Source organism: Erpetoichthys calabaricus, chromosome 13 (assembly GCF_900747795.2).
Source record: "Erpetoichthys calabaricus chromosome 13, fErpCal1.3, whole genome shotgun sequence".
NCBI lineage: Eukaryota > Metazoa > Chordata > Cladistia > Polypteriformes > Polypteridae > Erpetoichthys > Erpetoichthys calabaricus.
Window position 1 is genome coordinate 144,620,935 of NC_041406.2, and position 16,878 is coordinate 144,637,812.

The 16,878-nt window shown below is 41.0% G+C and overlaps 1 protein-coding gene across 1 annotated transcript in view; it reads right to left on the reverse strand.

Annotated features, from left to right (window-relative positions):
• Positions 1-16,878, reverse strand: part of LOC114641885 (fibrocystin-L-like) — a 169,815-nt gene that overhangs the window by 33,842 nt on the left and 119,095 nt on the right. Inside the window, exons 52-60 of the mRNA XM_051935585.1 lie at positions 15,866-15,993; positions 11,747-11,903; positions 10,409-10,694; positions 8,576-8,664; positions 6,221-6,396; positions 3,980-4,109; positions 3,512-3,630; positions 3,055-3,184; positions 2,479-2,625 (exon numbers count right to left, since the gene is read on the reverse strand). Coding sequence (XP_051791545.1) covers positions 2,479-2,625; positions 3,055-3,184; positions 3,512-3,630; positions 3,980-4,109; positions 6,221-6,396; positions 8,576-8,664; positions 10,409-10,694; positions 11,747-11,903; positions 15,866-15,993 — 1,362 coding nt within the window. The remainder of the gene's footprint in view (positions 1-2,478; positions 2,626-3,054; positions 3,185-3,511; positions 3,631-3,979; positions 4,110-6,220; positions 6,397-8,575; positions 8,665-10,408; positions 10,695-11,746; positions 11,904-15,865; positions 15,994-16,878) is intronic.

Here is a 16,878-nt window from a genome sequence, read left to right on the forward strand (position 1 = left end):
GGTCATGGGTTGGTATTTTTGATAATGGTGGTGGGTTGTGGAGGGTTGCCCAGTGGGTTGCCACTCCAAAGATTGCACTTTATCCCCCCCCCCGCTCAGGTGTTCGTGCTCAATACACTAAGGGGAACACTTAATTGGGGGAAAACATAGGTTGCCAGACTAGAAAGGTGGAGAAGCACTGCTCCAGATGACTAATACCACCATAGTCCAGTGCCTTGGGACGGTGTTCACCATGGGAAGATGACTAATTAAGTAAAGGGTCTTGTTTATTAGGTTCAAGTTAAATCATTGATTCATAAACTGCCAAACTGCTTGCTCTTTTTAGGTATTACAGTATTTGCTACTAATAAAAGAACTTCCTTGGTATCAGATCCATCATCTAAAGCTGATGTCATATTGTTGTGATGTAACTTGATAAATATTTTGTATGTCTTTATTTGTAATTTAGGCAAAGCCATGTAATTTAGTGTTACATTAGTGAGAAGCATTCATGTTTACCCCCACCAGGAATGGGTCTCTTTGAGTTTTACGACAGAGTTGGGGAGGATGTGCCTTAATACCAGTTTGGCGAGTGTTTCTCTGCTAAAGTCTTTCAACCCCCACAAGAAAGCCAGGCTACCTAACATATGGTCTTGGGGGGGTTTCAGGTTTTAAGATGTTGTATTCTCCAATTTTCTGAAGTATGGCTGTTTGGAATTGTCTTGTATCAGAAGCCTTTAAGTACTATGATGTCCTATTGGCTCTAGGGGTTGGACAGAGAATCTATAAACCTGCTTGCTCAACCACAGTCTCTCTGTCTTACTAACCTCTGATGATGAAGAAGACAACACAATGAAGAGTGCAGCTCGGCAGCCATCTTGAACAGGTGTGCGGCCTGTTCTGAAGAAAGCTGAGCACCAATGATGCCTTAATTAGAGACATTTTAAATAACTAACAGGTCTGTGTGCCACCTGAACTACACATCACCATTTAATCAGGAAATGTATTGAAATGTACTTTGAAATGTACTTTGCATTTTGTTATTATTTATGAATATTATCAATAATACATTGTTTAACTTAATTGTAACTTAACTTCTGCTTGTCTTTTTACTACACCTAATTGCCTGAGGTTATAGATATAGAAGGGAAGGTGGGGAGAAGTTACAATAATACCTTATAAACAGTGGTAAGTCTGTGAGATTAGGCATTCTGACAAAGGCTACTTATTAATTATACAATAGGGGAAAGTAGAGCAATATATTACTCTACCAAGACAAAACACATAATGTATTATGTGACTTTTTGCCATGGGGGATGTCAGATTTGCAGCCGCTGATCTTGTCACAGCACCGTGTCGAATTACACAACTAAAACCTGTTGAGTGCCAATCTTCGTGCTCGCTTCTTTTATTGATAGCCAATAGAGTGCAGCTTGGCAGAGCGGCTCTTTACAAAGGATTAACAGCTGCAGCAAGTTCAGTACCAATATCTGTCATTTAATTCTTTTATTTCTATTCTGTAATGGCATGTAAAATATGAGACACCAGAGAGCTGAGCTTCTCTTGTCTTTCGTGAGGTTTGAAACATGATGTCATATAGCTGTGATGTAAGATTTCCTTATTCACATTCCCACAATGCTGAGCTTTACAGACAGATCTTCAGTTCCAAAGCTCCATTCCATCTGCACGATAACCCTGGGCACGAACTACTCAGACTTTCCAGAAGGATTTATTTAATGATATTTTAGTAAGAAATGCATGCTTTCTACACACTGTCTGCATATGACTTCATAGGTGCATTACGTGTCACCAGTCACATGAGATTTGCTTATTCTTTTATTCCTATGGACATTTTTTCACATCATTTGCTGTTGTACGGCATTGGTTGCCATTGGTTCATATTATATCAAAATCTTTTTTTTATCTTCATTCTCCATGAAAACATGAGATTATATTTTGTTGTCACTACAAAACACATCTACTGTATATGAATAAAACTGTAAGCTGTTTCTGTTTGATTGTCTGCTTGTTTGTTTGCTACTCACGTACAAATGGGTAAACCAATTTTACGAAATTTTGTGTATGTCTTGCCATAGGTCTGACGTAAATTACGGGCTTCATGTCATATCAGGGAGAGGAGTGATAACGGGAGACTACCTTCCATGCGTTGTATTTCTAGCTGAGCATTCACTGGCATATTTGCTTGTAATTTGGAGCTAGCCCCTATGACCAGAAACAAAAATCAAAACCTAGCCAGTTGTAGACTAGTTGGCTTCAGTCATCAGGTTTGTCACATTTGATGATCGGCTTCACGAGAGGATGCCGCCAACCGCCTAAGATTGTGTCAATGAAGGTAACAGTTTTAAAATTGCAGGAAATGTCGTCTAATGTGACATAAGCTGAAGTAGCATCACCTGATCAGAGAGAGTTGGGACATAAAACTTCCCTTTATTACTGAATTTCCCCTAAATTCCCAGTGATATACTTCAGAATTTTCACCTGAGCGAACAAGCACTCTAGCTCCATATGACTCCTGGTACCAGCCCGGGTAATCTTCACTAATGATCTTGATGTTTCGACTGAGAAGTCCGACGTCCGCTGCCAGGGTATACTGCTGATTTGTTTCATTTATATAATAGGTTTCAGCTGGAAGAAAAAACACAGATTAGAAAAATTACCACAACTTACATTAGGAAAAAGTATAATTTAATAGCACGCTCCCTTACGAAATACTTTACGTGAATTTCAACACTTATCAGTCTTTAATTTCCAGTGAATAAAACACTAAATATAATGAACAAAACTGTGCCAAAATGAGTACTTACGGTATACAGGTGTGTGTTTAATCACCTTCATTGCTTTACCACTAATCTCTTTCTAACTTTAATAATCATGTATTGGCAAATGTAGATTGAAATTGTGAAGATTTTAACAAGACACATCTATCACAGGAGCCGTTATTTCCCCCCAAGCATATGATTGGAGGCACATATTGGAAATATTCTTCTGGATCCTGAATTGATTTTAAAACCTGCAAATGTTTAAGCCACAATAGGAAACCAGAGATCGATCTACCGATGTGTGCATAGGAGAGCGAATCGTTGAGGATCAGGGTCTTCATATCCTCTGAAATGGCGACGATCTGCCTTGTTTCGGCCTGCCTGGGGTCGTAGCTGGTTGTGGTAATCAGAATGTCGTCTCCGACCTAAATTATATGTAAAGGATAACAATTTCATTGATTATATTTTCATGATAATTATCAAAAACTTGAAACACCACTGATGTAGAGTCAAACGAATAAAATTTAGTGTTGTTTTTAAAATTGATGCAAATTGCAAAGAAAATGGTGCTTCTAAATGATATTAAATCAGACATTACATTCCCCGAACCACTAAATAAGCAGAAGGAGGCATACGTACCGTAAATTAAATGCACAACAACATGCAAATTGGTGACTCACACTTTAAATGAACATTAAAATTAGTCGGGGCAGTAGGGGAACATAATGCAGTAAATCTGCCAACGTCTGTACCTGCCAATCGACCGCGTCAGCCAGAGAAATTGATGTGGATCCGGCATCTGCTGTCATGGCCAGTTTTGTCCGGTATATGGAGTGAGGCTTGCCATGGAGGTCTAGGGTTCCCAAAACCTCTAGAAATATTTAAGGAAAACACAACAACATTACATGATATAACATTCTTGAAACAGCGTAATTCAATTCAGGATTCAAATGGAGAAGAAGCCCACCCTAGCCGGACCAGACATGAGGCAGGAAGACAGCCAGTCCATTTCACAGAGCCACACTCACACCAGCCAAATGTTGAATTTCCAATAAACCTAACTTGTAATCTAGAAATGTAATCTCCTTCTGTTCTTGGGGAATGCATGAATTTAAATCTTTTGGCATACATGAAAAATAATCCAGCAAACATATAAAAATATCCCAGAAGCCATTTGTAATATTTTCTGTGAAGACATTCCATTGGAAATTTTCACTTACCCAGAACCTTTGCTCCAAGGTAAAAGCCTTCTGGCAAAAGCCAGTCTGGTGTCAGCATGTTTCCTCTAAAAATGATCTGAAGTTCACCTTGAAAGGGTTCATCTGGTTGACCCACAAGCAACGTACCACCCTGTATGGAACAATTAAAGGAGGTCAGTTTAGCAACAGTGCCGCGAAATCTTCACTGTGACAAAACTCCTTGGATGACAATAACTTTAAATCAAATTGACTCTCTTTCTCTGTACGTCTACTGCACACAAAGTGCCAAGACCTAAACAATTAAATCAGGTAAATGACAACGGTGTCCAAGAACCATAAATAAATGGTGGAGCCCTCAAAAACAAATACTCAAAATGGAGAAGCCATGACGTCACTGAAACAAACAGAAATATTCAACAACCAAAGGGGTCAAACTGGCTACATGAGACGCCATAACATGGACTCAGGGCACACGGCACACTTTAAGACTGAAATGCTACCCACCGTTTCACAGCGCTGCCCACCTTAAGGCCAGGATATTAAATGCTGCTACTTTTAAAGTCAAGGGTAGCACAGAGAAATAAAAGAATATTCCACCAAAAAATGATGTTTCTTCATATGTTAAGTAGTCAAAGTATCCTAAGTATCCATATAAATAAGGAAAAACTTTCTTTTGGAAATTCAGTGTGGCTAAACACACACCACGATGAGACAAAAAGACGAACTCCAAGACTAAATCTGCAATTCAGCAAGACAATGAAATTTACTCAGACTAGATGAGAAGAAAACCCGCAAGAAAACTAGAATGCATAGTGTCCTCCTGCTGCCTGATGGGAATTGTAGTCCCCACAGTAGTGCTGCTTTTTGAGCTGCCCCCTCTCCCGTTATCACTCCTCTCCCTGATATGACATGAAGCCCGTAATTTACGTCAGACCTATGGCAAGACATACACAAAATTTCATAAAATTGGTTTACCCATTTGTACGTGAGTAGCAAACAAACAAGCAGACAGCCAAACAGAAACAGCTTACAGTTTTTTTCATATACAGTAGACGTGTTTTGTAGTGATGACAAAATATAATCTCATGTTTTCATGGAGAATGAAGATAAAAAAAAAGATTTTGATACAATATGAACCGATGGCAACCAATGCTGTACAACGGCAAACGATGTAAAAAAACGTCCATAGGAATAAAAGAAAAAGCAAATCTCATGTGACTGGTGACTCGTAATGTACGTATGAAGTCATATGCAGACAGTGTGTACAAAGCATGCATTTCTTACTAAAATATCATTAAATAAATCCTTCTGGAAAGTCTAAGTAGTTCATGCCCAGGGTTATCGTGCAGATGGAATGGACCTTTGGAACTGAAGATCCGCCTGTACAGCTCAGCATTGTGGGAATGTGTTTCCTGTTTATGATGTGTACTTACTTTTCTGGAAACATTTATTTAACAATATTTTAGTAAAAAAAAAAAAAAGCCTGTGCTTTGCATGTTGTGAGTAACTGACCGATAACTGACCAGTAGACACAAGTAATGTTATGTATTGTATTTATGTATTTATGTCTGACATCTTATATTCCAAATCGTAACCTCAGATCCTCAGCTGAGTGTCTCCTTAGAATTCCAAGAACGAAACTTAAAAGAAGTGGTGAAGGCGGGTGGCCTTCTGCTGTTATGCACCTAAAATCTGGAATAGCCTGCCAGTAGGAATTCGCCAGGCTAATACAGTGGAGCACTTTAAAAAACTGCTGAAAACACATTATTTTAACATGGCCTTCTCATAACTTCACTGTAATTTAATCCTGATACTCTGTATATCCAATTCATTATAATAACTATTCATGGTGGCTCTAAAATCTGTACTAACCCCTACTCTCTCCTTTTCCGGTGTCCTTTTGGTGGTGGCTTGCACCACCACCACCATCTACTCAAAGCACCGTGATGTTCCAACAGTGATGGATTAAAAGCCAGAAGTCTGCATGACCATCATCATCAAGTCCTTCCATGAGAACCTTAAATACAAAGAGGACTATTTCATTTGTTAGGTAGAATGCCCAGAGGGGACTGGGTGGTGTCCTGGCCTGGAACCCCTGCAGATTTTATTTTTTTCTCCAGCCGTCTGGAGTTTTTGTTTGTTTTTTCTGTCCCCCCTGGCCATCAGACCTTACTCTTATTCTATGTTAACTAATGTTGTCATATTTTTCCATATTTGAATTCCTCACCATTTACCTATCAGAGTGCCCAGTGGGTCATTTACCTGAATATGTAGGTAGGTGGTCCTGATGATGACGGTCCTGTTGTTGTTATCTGTTGGCAGCGTTGCATTTGTAGCCCACAATGCGTATTTCGACATGTTGGTTGGCACTTCCAGTGTGCCGTAGACACTCAGTTTGCTTAGCGTGGGGATGTCAATGTCGATTACCACCAACCATCCTGCAAGTGAGCACATAGGGATGGACGTGCATTTAGCCACATTACACGTTTGGATACCAGCAGCCATACCACCTGTGCGACACAACAAGCAATCCACAAGAAGCTAAGCAACTTTGGGCCCGACCCAAACTGACAAGAAAATTGTACGCCGTAGTGAAAAGCAAGCGATCATTTGGTTGAAATGTTTTAAATTATGACACGATCAGATTAAATGCAGCATGTGCTTATGCATTGCATTCCAACTGGACTGAAGTTTGGCACAAATAACCTCCCATACCCAAAGGGTGGAGGGCTTGACAGACAGGCAATGGGGGCTTCAACCCGGAGTGATTCTCCTCCAATGACACTTTGTATTCTTAGCACTTTTTACTTCTTAGCATTTACTTCATCATTGTTTGTTATTTGTAGGACAGGAAGACCTGGAAAAAGATAATCTGCTGTGGCAACCCCTAGTGGGAGCAGCGGAAAGAGAAAGAAGAAGGTCTTTATACTCACTTGGCTATAATTTCATAATTGTGTTTTGACCTGAATATTACTTGCCATTGGCTCCATTTTCGTACTTTTGGCATTTAGAAATGAATATTTCTTGGCTTTAATTGTAGTTTGCCCTTCAGGCTCTTCTGAATCGTTGTCTCCTGATTTGTTTGAGTAAGTAGTAAATTAAGCAGTGAAACTTCTCTCATCTTTTTGGTGCTTAAGGTTCTCCTTTCTAATCTGTCAAATCCTACATTATACAACACTATTATCTCCCTGGAATGCCAAGGTGATATTGACAGCATGCCCTGGCCAAATGTCTCTAACAGAGCACGTTTGGGACATTCTGAGATGCCACCTACAATGTGCAGTGCAGGCCCTCCATTGAGGAGTTCAGGACTCCATACTGCAGCTCTGTGACTCCTAGCTGCTTGTGTTTCCCTCCATAGTTGTATCAACCTGATGCCTTTGGTTGCAGCCCCACTCAGGACCAAAACGTTATTTGTTTTTCTCCGTTTCCCCTTTTCCCATGTGACCTTTTCTATATAGTGGCTTTCATGCAGATCAGACCACTGCTTGTAGTTGTAAGTATCAAGGTGCAATACACACATTCAGTCAAACCGTACGTTTACTCTATTCACTTCTGGGATACACACTTAAGTCTCCTCTGTTTCGTCTCCTATCACTAAATGCTGGTCCAGCGTGAGTGTGTGCCAGTGCCGAAGCCAGAAATTGTAAAATGGGTAGGCCTGGGAACAACTGGTGTGGGCAAGCAATAAGCCATTCTAGTGGGGCGTTCACTGACGATCGATCCACAGTCTGGTTTCCACCTTCAAGTTTAGAGTGACTTAGTTTATTGTCTAAGGTCTGTGGTGGGTGGGGTTCTGCAAGACGAGTCTCTAAAATGACTGACAATTTATGAGCAACATGAATCAAATCAAATCATTGGGGTCTTTGGCTTCTGAATGGGCAGGTCTGGCCCCTCAATAGCTTCACCCCTGGTGTGGGCTGTGACTGCCCTGAGATGCCTCTGTCTTGGTTTATTTCAGTCCTGCCAGGATAGACATTGGCATCAGTTTGAAAACTGAATGTAGACCAGGAAAAGAAAGAAACTGATTAGCAAAGGCAAACGTAAAAGTCTTAGTTGAAAAAACCCACACAAAAAATTCTAATGCCCTAAAGTCTTCCCAAATCTAACTAAGACATGTATTTGATTCAAGTGTGAATCCAAAACTTCGGACACACAACATGATGGAGCACCATCTTAAATAGTGTCCTGACCAGTGACGTCACGTGATGTGACTTCCAGTTATGGAAATGTGTCAACAGGAGTTGTTGTTAATGGTAACCGTCCACAAATCTACATCAACACAAGGCAACAAAACAACAAACAGATAAACACATCAGGCTGAACTGACTGTCGAGTGCAGAAGATGACTCAAAATAATAATAATAATAATAAAATTCCCCAGGCACAAAATTCAAACAACTTCATGTACCTGATGCTCCTAAATGTGTGTAACTCTAATAAGCAGTGCAAAAATGGCTTAAATTAAATTCAGGGTCATGAATGACTTAACGGGGACTCTGCTTCTCATTAAAGACTTTTAGTTAATTTGGGGTTTTGAAAGTGTAGAAATAAAGGTACATTTCATTGGCTCCCAAAGTTATTTTTATGGTCGCAGCATCTTTTTCCTTTACGTACCTCTCGGAATCACCACATTGGAACCATCTACTGGGACGGCATAATTGTTTTCTGCTGAAGTCAACCAGAAAGTAGTGTTGGACCAAAGGCTACAATAAGAAAAGGAGAATTCATTGTTGTTTGTGCAGAATCCAAGGGTGTAGAAAACATCTTATTACAAAATAATAAAAAACACAAAAACTGCACGAGGTTCAGCGTTCTTTGTCTAAGAGCAGTCTGATTGGACATATGTCCTGTCCTACTGCAGTACCCCACCACAGATACCAAACCAGTCCATCTTCTTCATCTTCTTCTTCTTCTTCTTTCACCTGTTCCCATTTAGGGGTCACCACAGCAGATCATTCCTCTCTATCTATCCCTGTCTTTGACATCATTTTCTGCCACAATGACTGCCTTCATGTCCTTTCTCAGCACATCCATAAACCTCCTCTTTGACTTCCTCTTGTCCTCTTGCCTGGTGGTTCCATCCTCAACATTCTTTTCCTGATGTACCTCTCATATCTCCTCTTCACAGACCCAGACCATCTCAATCTCGCTTCTCTCACTTGGTCACCAAACTGTGACACCTGTGTTGTCCCTCTGCTATACTCATTCCTGATCCTGTCTACCCTCGTTACTTGAGTGAAAATTGTAGCATCTTCTAGCTCTGCCACCTGTCTTTCCGCCAGCGCCACCATCTCCAAACCATATAACATAGCTGGTCTCACCACCATTTTGTAGGCCTTAACTTTCACTCTTTTTACTTACTTGTCTCTCACAAATCACTCCTGACACTCTTCTCCACCCAGCCCACCCTGCCTGCACTCTCTCTCTTTTTCACCTCTCTGCCACACTCTGTTGAACCCCAGTATTTCAATTTGTCAACCTTCACCACCTCTGCTCCTTGCAGTTGCACCTTTCCACTGCCTTCCCTCTCATTCATGCACACGTACCCTGTGTCTCACTCCCACTGACTCCAGCGCGTACCTCCACCTCTCCAGGTTCATCTCAACCTGCCGTCTACGCTCACTACAGATCACAATGTCATCCGCAAAGGGGCCAATTCACTCAAGCCAGCCAGTTCAGAGTGAGAAATTAAAATGATAATGTGTTTGGCAGGGCCGGATTAAGAGCTTTGGGGGCCCATAGCACATTTCAAATTTGGGGGCCCTTTTGGTCTGCATCATCTGAAGTTTAGATTCTGAACAGTTCAAACCGGACTAAATAATTATTTTACTCTTGATTATAATAAGAATCTTATAATATTTATGTGAATTTTATGTGTTGGGCCCCTAAAGTTTTGTTGTGTAAGAAATTTACAGTTTAAAACGTAAAGATAATATTTTTAAAGACCAGTTTTTCAATGCTACACTTTTTCATTAAATATTGGATCCACCATTTGGGGGCCCCTGAAATTGCGGGGCCCATAGCATATGCTACATGTGCCTATTGGTTAATCCGGCACTGGTGTTTGGCCTTACAATGAATCTCAGAGTTCCATGGAGGAAAATACTCGTGAAAAACAGGCAGAAAAAGGAAACTCCATGCAGACATACTATAACATTTTCAAGGTTTCCTAATGCAGTTCATGCCACAAGAGACCAGAGCCTGTCCCCACAGCAATGAGCACTAGAGGCAAATCCAACATTGGCCAAGGCGCCAGTCCATCACGTTTGAAGTCACCCGTTACTCGAGTGGCCAGAGATAAACCAACCCAAACACAAACTTCACACACCCAGTGACTGGATTGGGGATTTGAACCCGGAATGCTGGAGTTGTGAGGCAGCAGTGCCAGTCAGTGTGTCACAGTGCCCCCCACTTTTAACTTATCAAATCTGCATACTTTTCACTTACGTAATTCCACTCGTTCTTGGGGGTGGGGCTGTTGTAGTCATCACCACACCGCCTTCTCCTCCTCCTTCTCCTCCTCCTCCTCCTCCTCCTCCTTCGCCTCCTCCGCCTCCACCTCCTCCTTCTCCTCCTCCTCCTCCTACTACTCCTCCTCCTCCTCCTCCTCCTCCTCCTCCTGAGTAACAGCTTGTGAAGTAGCATTGATAAATGATGAAGTACATATTTATGTTCTTTTCCGAAGGATCCAAATTTGAGTTATACCAGTACCATGAGTTTGCATTTCCTGAAACTGTAATGAACAACAAGGAATAGGCTAATCTTGAGATTTCCCAGACAACAAGAGACAGAGCTCTCCAAGGCACTATATAATACAAAGATAGACAGATGTTCAGGTAACAACTCAATACTCATTAAGGGAGTCCTGGATTGATAAATTAATAGCAACCCAGCAGAAGGAGTACTCATTGTAGAGTGTATGAGCTGCTGGCAGACATTAACTCCTAAAAATTAGCATAATATAATGAATCAAGAAGTTCTGTGGTAGTCAAATATAGAGGACGGTTCACTTCAGCTCTAGTCACTAATTGTTATGTGATGGGAGTGGAAGATGAATGCACGGCAGCCGTCACAAGCGCTGAGGCACAGTATGGTACAATACAGTCCATTCCAGTCCAGTACAGCACTACTTTGTCTCTATTTTCAGTCATTTTGTTCCTTTCTTCACACATGTTAATGGAGGTGTGGGCACCAGTTTAATAAGCTCACTCGCGGGTCACAGCCCTCCAATGCTGTAAACAGCTGGCTGTAGAACCTGAAGGCCACTGCTTCTGTCATTAGTCTCTCAACTGTGTTTTTAATGCTCCAATTTGTTATTCTGTACTTCCTGCTTTGTAAGTTTAGAGGTTTTCTCAAACCATCAAGTTTGGCTTTTGTTGTCAAATTTAGAGCCAGTTTCACTTCAGCACTTGTGACCTTAGTGACTGCACTCTTACAAGAGCTGGGCAGAACCTTGGTGATGATCACGGAAGCTGTTAGCAGGGAAGCATGCAGCACTGTGCTGGCTGTGTGCTGCAGGGGGCGCCGCACACACACGTAGCTCAGCCAGGTCATTGCAAAACCCGCTACCTCAGTGGGGGGCTAACACATACTGGGGGTACATGGATTTGCCAGAACTATTCAGTGGTGCTCTCACTCTGGCCAGAGACAGGAGTGCTTAGACTTTGTGCCCAGTATGAGACATTAAGTTATTATCTTGTGGGATTAGAATTCTTAAAAGAGAACTGAGTATCTCTAAAGTGACAGCATGTTTAGCACACCGTAACATGTTATAAAAAGTCATACTTATGTATTCCATGGTGGATGTATTGTTGTCAAAGTACCAGTCTCCATTCATACTGCTCTGGTTCAAAGGCTGGGTCAGGCCCTTCCTGTTATCAATGATGTTATAGCCTTCATAATTCTGGGCACATTGGTGTCTGATGATGACAAAACTGGATTCCTGTAAAGTACATAAAAGAGCAGACATTGCTTAAACGTGTAGTCATTTCATCAAAAGTGCCCACCCAGGTTTGTATGGACTTATGAGGAACTGAAGCCGTACTTAACAACACTGGGCACAAGGCAGGAGTCGGCCTTGGCTGGGGTGTCAGTCCATCACAGGACACACACACATACACACTCACGCCAATTTAAAGTTGTCGGTTAATTTTACAGGCATATCTATAGGACGTGTGAGGAGAATCCAAACAGGGCGTTGCCAGGTCTTGTCAGGGTTGCGATTCAAACCTAAACTCTGACAGGTGATAGGCAGGGCTTGGCAATGCACCTCCCTGCCACCTATGTTGAAAAATAAAACATAAAAATGTGAATTGACCATTTGTAAATGTACAGAAACAAATCAGCTAAGTAGCAAGTTCAGGCCTCTACGGAATTTTTGGTCAACTTTTGCTTGAATTATGACACAGTCGCGCATCCATTTATTCATTCACTCTTTGAACTCCTACTGTTTTGTGACCACACTGCACTTGTGCACACACATCCGCACTTCCTCACGTCAGGCCAAATTACACTTACCAGTTAGCCCAAAGCTCCTGTCCTTAGGATTGGGACAGAAGACTAAAAAGAAGTCATGAGGTCCAGGAAGAACATGCAGACTGACCAGACAATGAGCAGACCAGGAGGCCGATATCCCTAACCACTGTGCCACCTTGCCATGCACAATTAAGCAATGAAATCCTCAAATGCAGTCACTTTTATCGGGATCCTTTACTTAAAACCAAGATGTGAACTTGGACCCTCCATTCAGTGGACTAATTGGGCAGAGGGGGTATCCACTGATGCTGAAGTCCATTATATCAAATGTGTTTTTTAAAACATATATTTGTAACAATGTTCTAATATACACGATGTGTTATTTTAGCATGAATAAGATACGGTATTATTACAGTGCTCAATTTGTAGGGTATACCTGTCATCACGCATGTCTTTCCACAGGACGTCAGCTGTGACCAGCAGAACAAAATGCCCACCTCATTACCTTTTGCATCTTTTTTCTAAAATATCTTTCAAGGTTCTAAAAACAGATTGAATGCTTTTTCTTGTGTAAAATTTGGGATGGAGTGGTGGCTCTGAGGCTAAGGATCTGCGCTGGTATCCAGAAATGTTGCCGGTTCGAATCCCCGTCACTGCCAAAAGAGATCCTACTCTGCTGGGCCCTTGAGCAAGACCCTTAACCTGTAATTGCTCCAGGGGCGCTATACAATGGCTGACCCTGCGCTCTGACCCCAAGGGGTATGCGAAAACTAACAAATTTCTAATACGAGAAATCGTATAAGACGAAATAAAGAACAAAAAAAAAAAAAAATTTGTGGACTAACCAATCTCTCTCATTCTTTCCTAGGGCACAAAGCGAAAGTAGCAGAAAATGTCCGTCGTCGTAGAGAGAGCTGAGCATAAATGGAGGAAACTAAACTAACTATCCACTATGAAATATTGAAGGACAGAATAACAGAATACAATAACACAGTCCGTCTTGAGAGGCGCTGCTATTTCTCTAAGATTATAAATAACAATGCTAGTAATACCAGAGTCTTATTCTCGATGATTGATCGTCTGTTAAACCCGGGTAATACTTCCAGTGAAACCTGTGAGGCTACTGCTGTATTTTTCAATCAAAAAATCAATGATATTAGAAATAACATAGTATATCTCCCCAACACTGCAGATCCTCCTATGCCCCAGTACTCCGTTATAAACAAATTAAAGTCTTTCACTAGGATAGATTTACCTGATTTACATAAAATAATTTCTCAACTGAGACCCTCCACCTGTGCCCTTGACCCAATACCAACAAGTTTTTTCAAAGAAGTATCGGGCGTGCTAATTGATAATGTTCTTGACATAGTAAATTCGTCATTAGATACGGGGGTCTTCCCAGACTGTCTTAAGACTGCTGTAGTTAAACCCCTACTTAAGAAAAATAATCTCGACCCCTCTGCTCTTGAAAATTATAGACCCATCTCTAACCTGCCTTTCTTAAGTAAAATTCTAGAGAAGGCAGTCATTATGCAGTTAAATGAGCACCTCAATAAACATGCTATTCTTGATAAATTTCAGTCAGGTTTTAGAACAAATCACAGCACAGAAACTGCACTCGTTAAAGTAGTAAATGACTTGCGGGTAAATGCAGACAGAGGCCATTTATCTGTTCTCATCCTCTTAGATCTGAGTGCCGCATTTGACACCATTGATCACAATATAGAAATCGCCTTAGTCAATGGGTGGGCCTCTCTGGCAGTGTCTTAAATTGGTTTGAATCCTACCTGGCAGGGAGAAAATTCTTTGTTAGTTGTGGTAATTACAACTCAAAGACCCCTGATATCCTATATGGTGGTCCACAAGGCTCTATCCTGGGTCCGCTGCTCTTCTCAATCTACATGCTTCCGTTAGGTCAGATTATCTCAGGGCACAACGTGAGCTACCACAGCTATGCTGATGACATACAGCTGTATTTATCAGTAGCACCTGATGACCCCGATTCTGTTGTTTCACTAACACAATGTCTAACTTGTGTTTCTAATTGGATGAATAGTAATTTTCTCAAGTTAAATAAAGAGAAAACAGAAATTTTAGTGATTGGCAATAATGGAGATAATGAGATTATTAGAAATAAACTCGATCCATTAGGATTAAACGTCAAGACGGAGGTAAAGAACTTATGGGTAGCCGTTGATTGTAACCTGAATTTTAAATCGCATACTAATCAGATCACTAGGACAGCATTTTTTCACTTAAGAAACATAGCAAAAGTTAGACCTCTGATATCACTGAAAGATGCTGAGAAATTAGTTCATGCGTTTGTTTTCAGTCGACTAGATTACTGTAACGCACTCCTCTCAGGACCACCCAAAAAAGACATAAAAGAGTACAGAATGCAGCTGCTAGAATCCTAACTAGGAAAAGAAAATCTGATTACATTTCTCCAGTTTTGATGTCACTACACTGGTTACCTGTGTCATTCAGAATTGACTTTAAAATTCTGCTTATGGTTTATAAAGCCTTAAATAATCTCGCCCCATCTTATATATCGGAATGTCTGACACCTTATATTCCAAATCGTAACCTCAGATCCTCAAATGAGTGTCTGCTTAGAATTCCAAGAGCAAAACTTACAAGAAGTGGTGAGGCGGGCGACCTTCTGTTGTTGTGCACCTAAAATCTGGAACAGCCTGCCAATAGGAATTCACCAGGCTAATACAGTGGAGCACTTTAAAAAACTGCTAAAAACACATTATTTTAACTTGGCCTTCTCATAACTTCACTTTAATTTAATCCTGATACTCTGTATATCCAATTCATTATAATAACTATTCATGGTGGCTCTAAAATCTGTAATAACAATCCGTTCTTGTTTCTTTTTCCGGTTTCTTTGTGGTGGCGGCCTGCGCCACCACCACCTACTCAAAGCACTGTGATGTTCCAACATTGATGGATTAAAAGCCAGAGGTCTGCATGACCATCATCATCAAGTCCTTCTATGAGAACCCTAATTACAAAGAGGACTATTTCATTTTTGTTAGGTAGACTGCCCAGAGGGGACTGGGTGGTCTCGTGGCCTGGACCCCCTGCAGATTTTATTTTTTTCTCCAGCCGTCTGGAGTTTTTTTTTGTTTTTTCTGTCCCCCCTGGCCATTGGACCTTACTCTTATTCTATGTTAACTAATGTTGTCTTATTTTAATTTCTTATTTTGTCTTTTTTTCTCTTTTCTTCATCATGTAAAGCACTTTGAGCTACATTATTTGTATAAAAATGTGTTATAGAAATAAATGTTGTTGGAATTTTTTTGTCTGCTAAGTTGAGGGTCTACTGTACGCCTCACTTTGCTAATGCCAAGAGGTGGCACACAGCACCTGCCAATAAACAGTTTTCAAGTTAGCTTTCTTCTGCAATCATCAACTTACCTTAAATCCATAGAATGTTGCCCAATACAACCAGGTGTTGGTGGGTCCTAAAATTGGGAAATTCTGAAAGGTCCAGTTAAAGGTTTGCCCATCAGGAATGAGCGCCAAGCCGTAAACTATACTGGTACCTTGAAAATAAATGGAAAGCCACCATTACAACAAGAAGAGAAGTGCAACTGTAGCTCTGAGAATCATGGAAAACAAAAAAGACACCAAAGATGTTTTTCATCCTGCATGTTCATGTAGACGTCTCAGCACCACCATTATTACTCACAGTCTGAACAACCTCACTTGTTAGATTTCTATTTATTTACTTCTTTATAATTACTTAATTTATTAGCAGCTCAAACACCAAAAACCAATCCCAAGGAGTGCTGGTCCACTTTCATAGAGTGGATATTGGAAGTGCCCACTCGGGGTTTGGCGGTGTGTTTCCCAGACACTCAAGCATCATCTCAGTTTTAAGCAGGTGCATTGATCTGTGTGATGTGTGCAGTTTTAGGCCGAGCTAAAGCAGCTCCACCTCCTGAACATGAGAAGGTTGACATTTTTTTCTTCTAAATACACTCTATGGATAAAAATATGTGGACACCCCTCCATATGATGGAGTTTCAGGCGTTAACATGTTGTACATAGATGGACGCTAAGTGGCACTGTTGCCCCTTTTTTCCCAACAGACAGACACAGGAGACAGGTTAAAACACCAAGAAGTTCTTTAATTTGTTCTTTAAATAGTACCCTTCAAGCACCACTGTCACCGATACACAGGCAAGAAACGCTAATCACAGTAATAATCAACATGATTCTCTGTCTCTCTCTCTCTCTTTATATCTCCTTCAAACCTCCCAGCAAGCTCCATCCTACACCTCCCAAATTCCGGCTCACTTGCCGGATTCCCAACAGTTCTTTATATAGTCCTTGACCCAGGTCAGATGGGGAACTTGTTTTTTTTGTGTTTCCGGACTTCCATCTTTGTGACTTTGGAGTACTTCCGGGCTATGTGGACAGTAAAA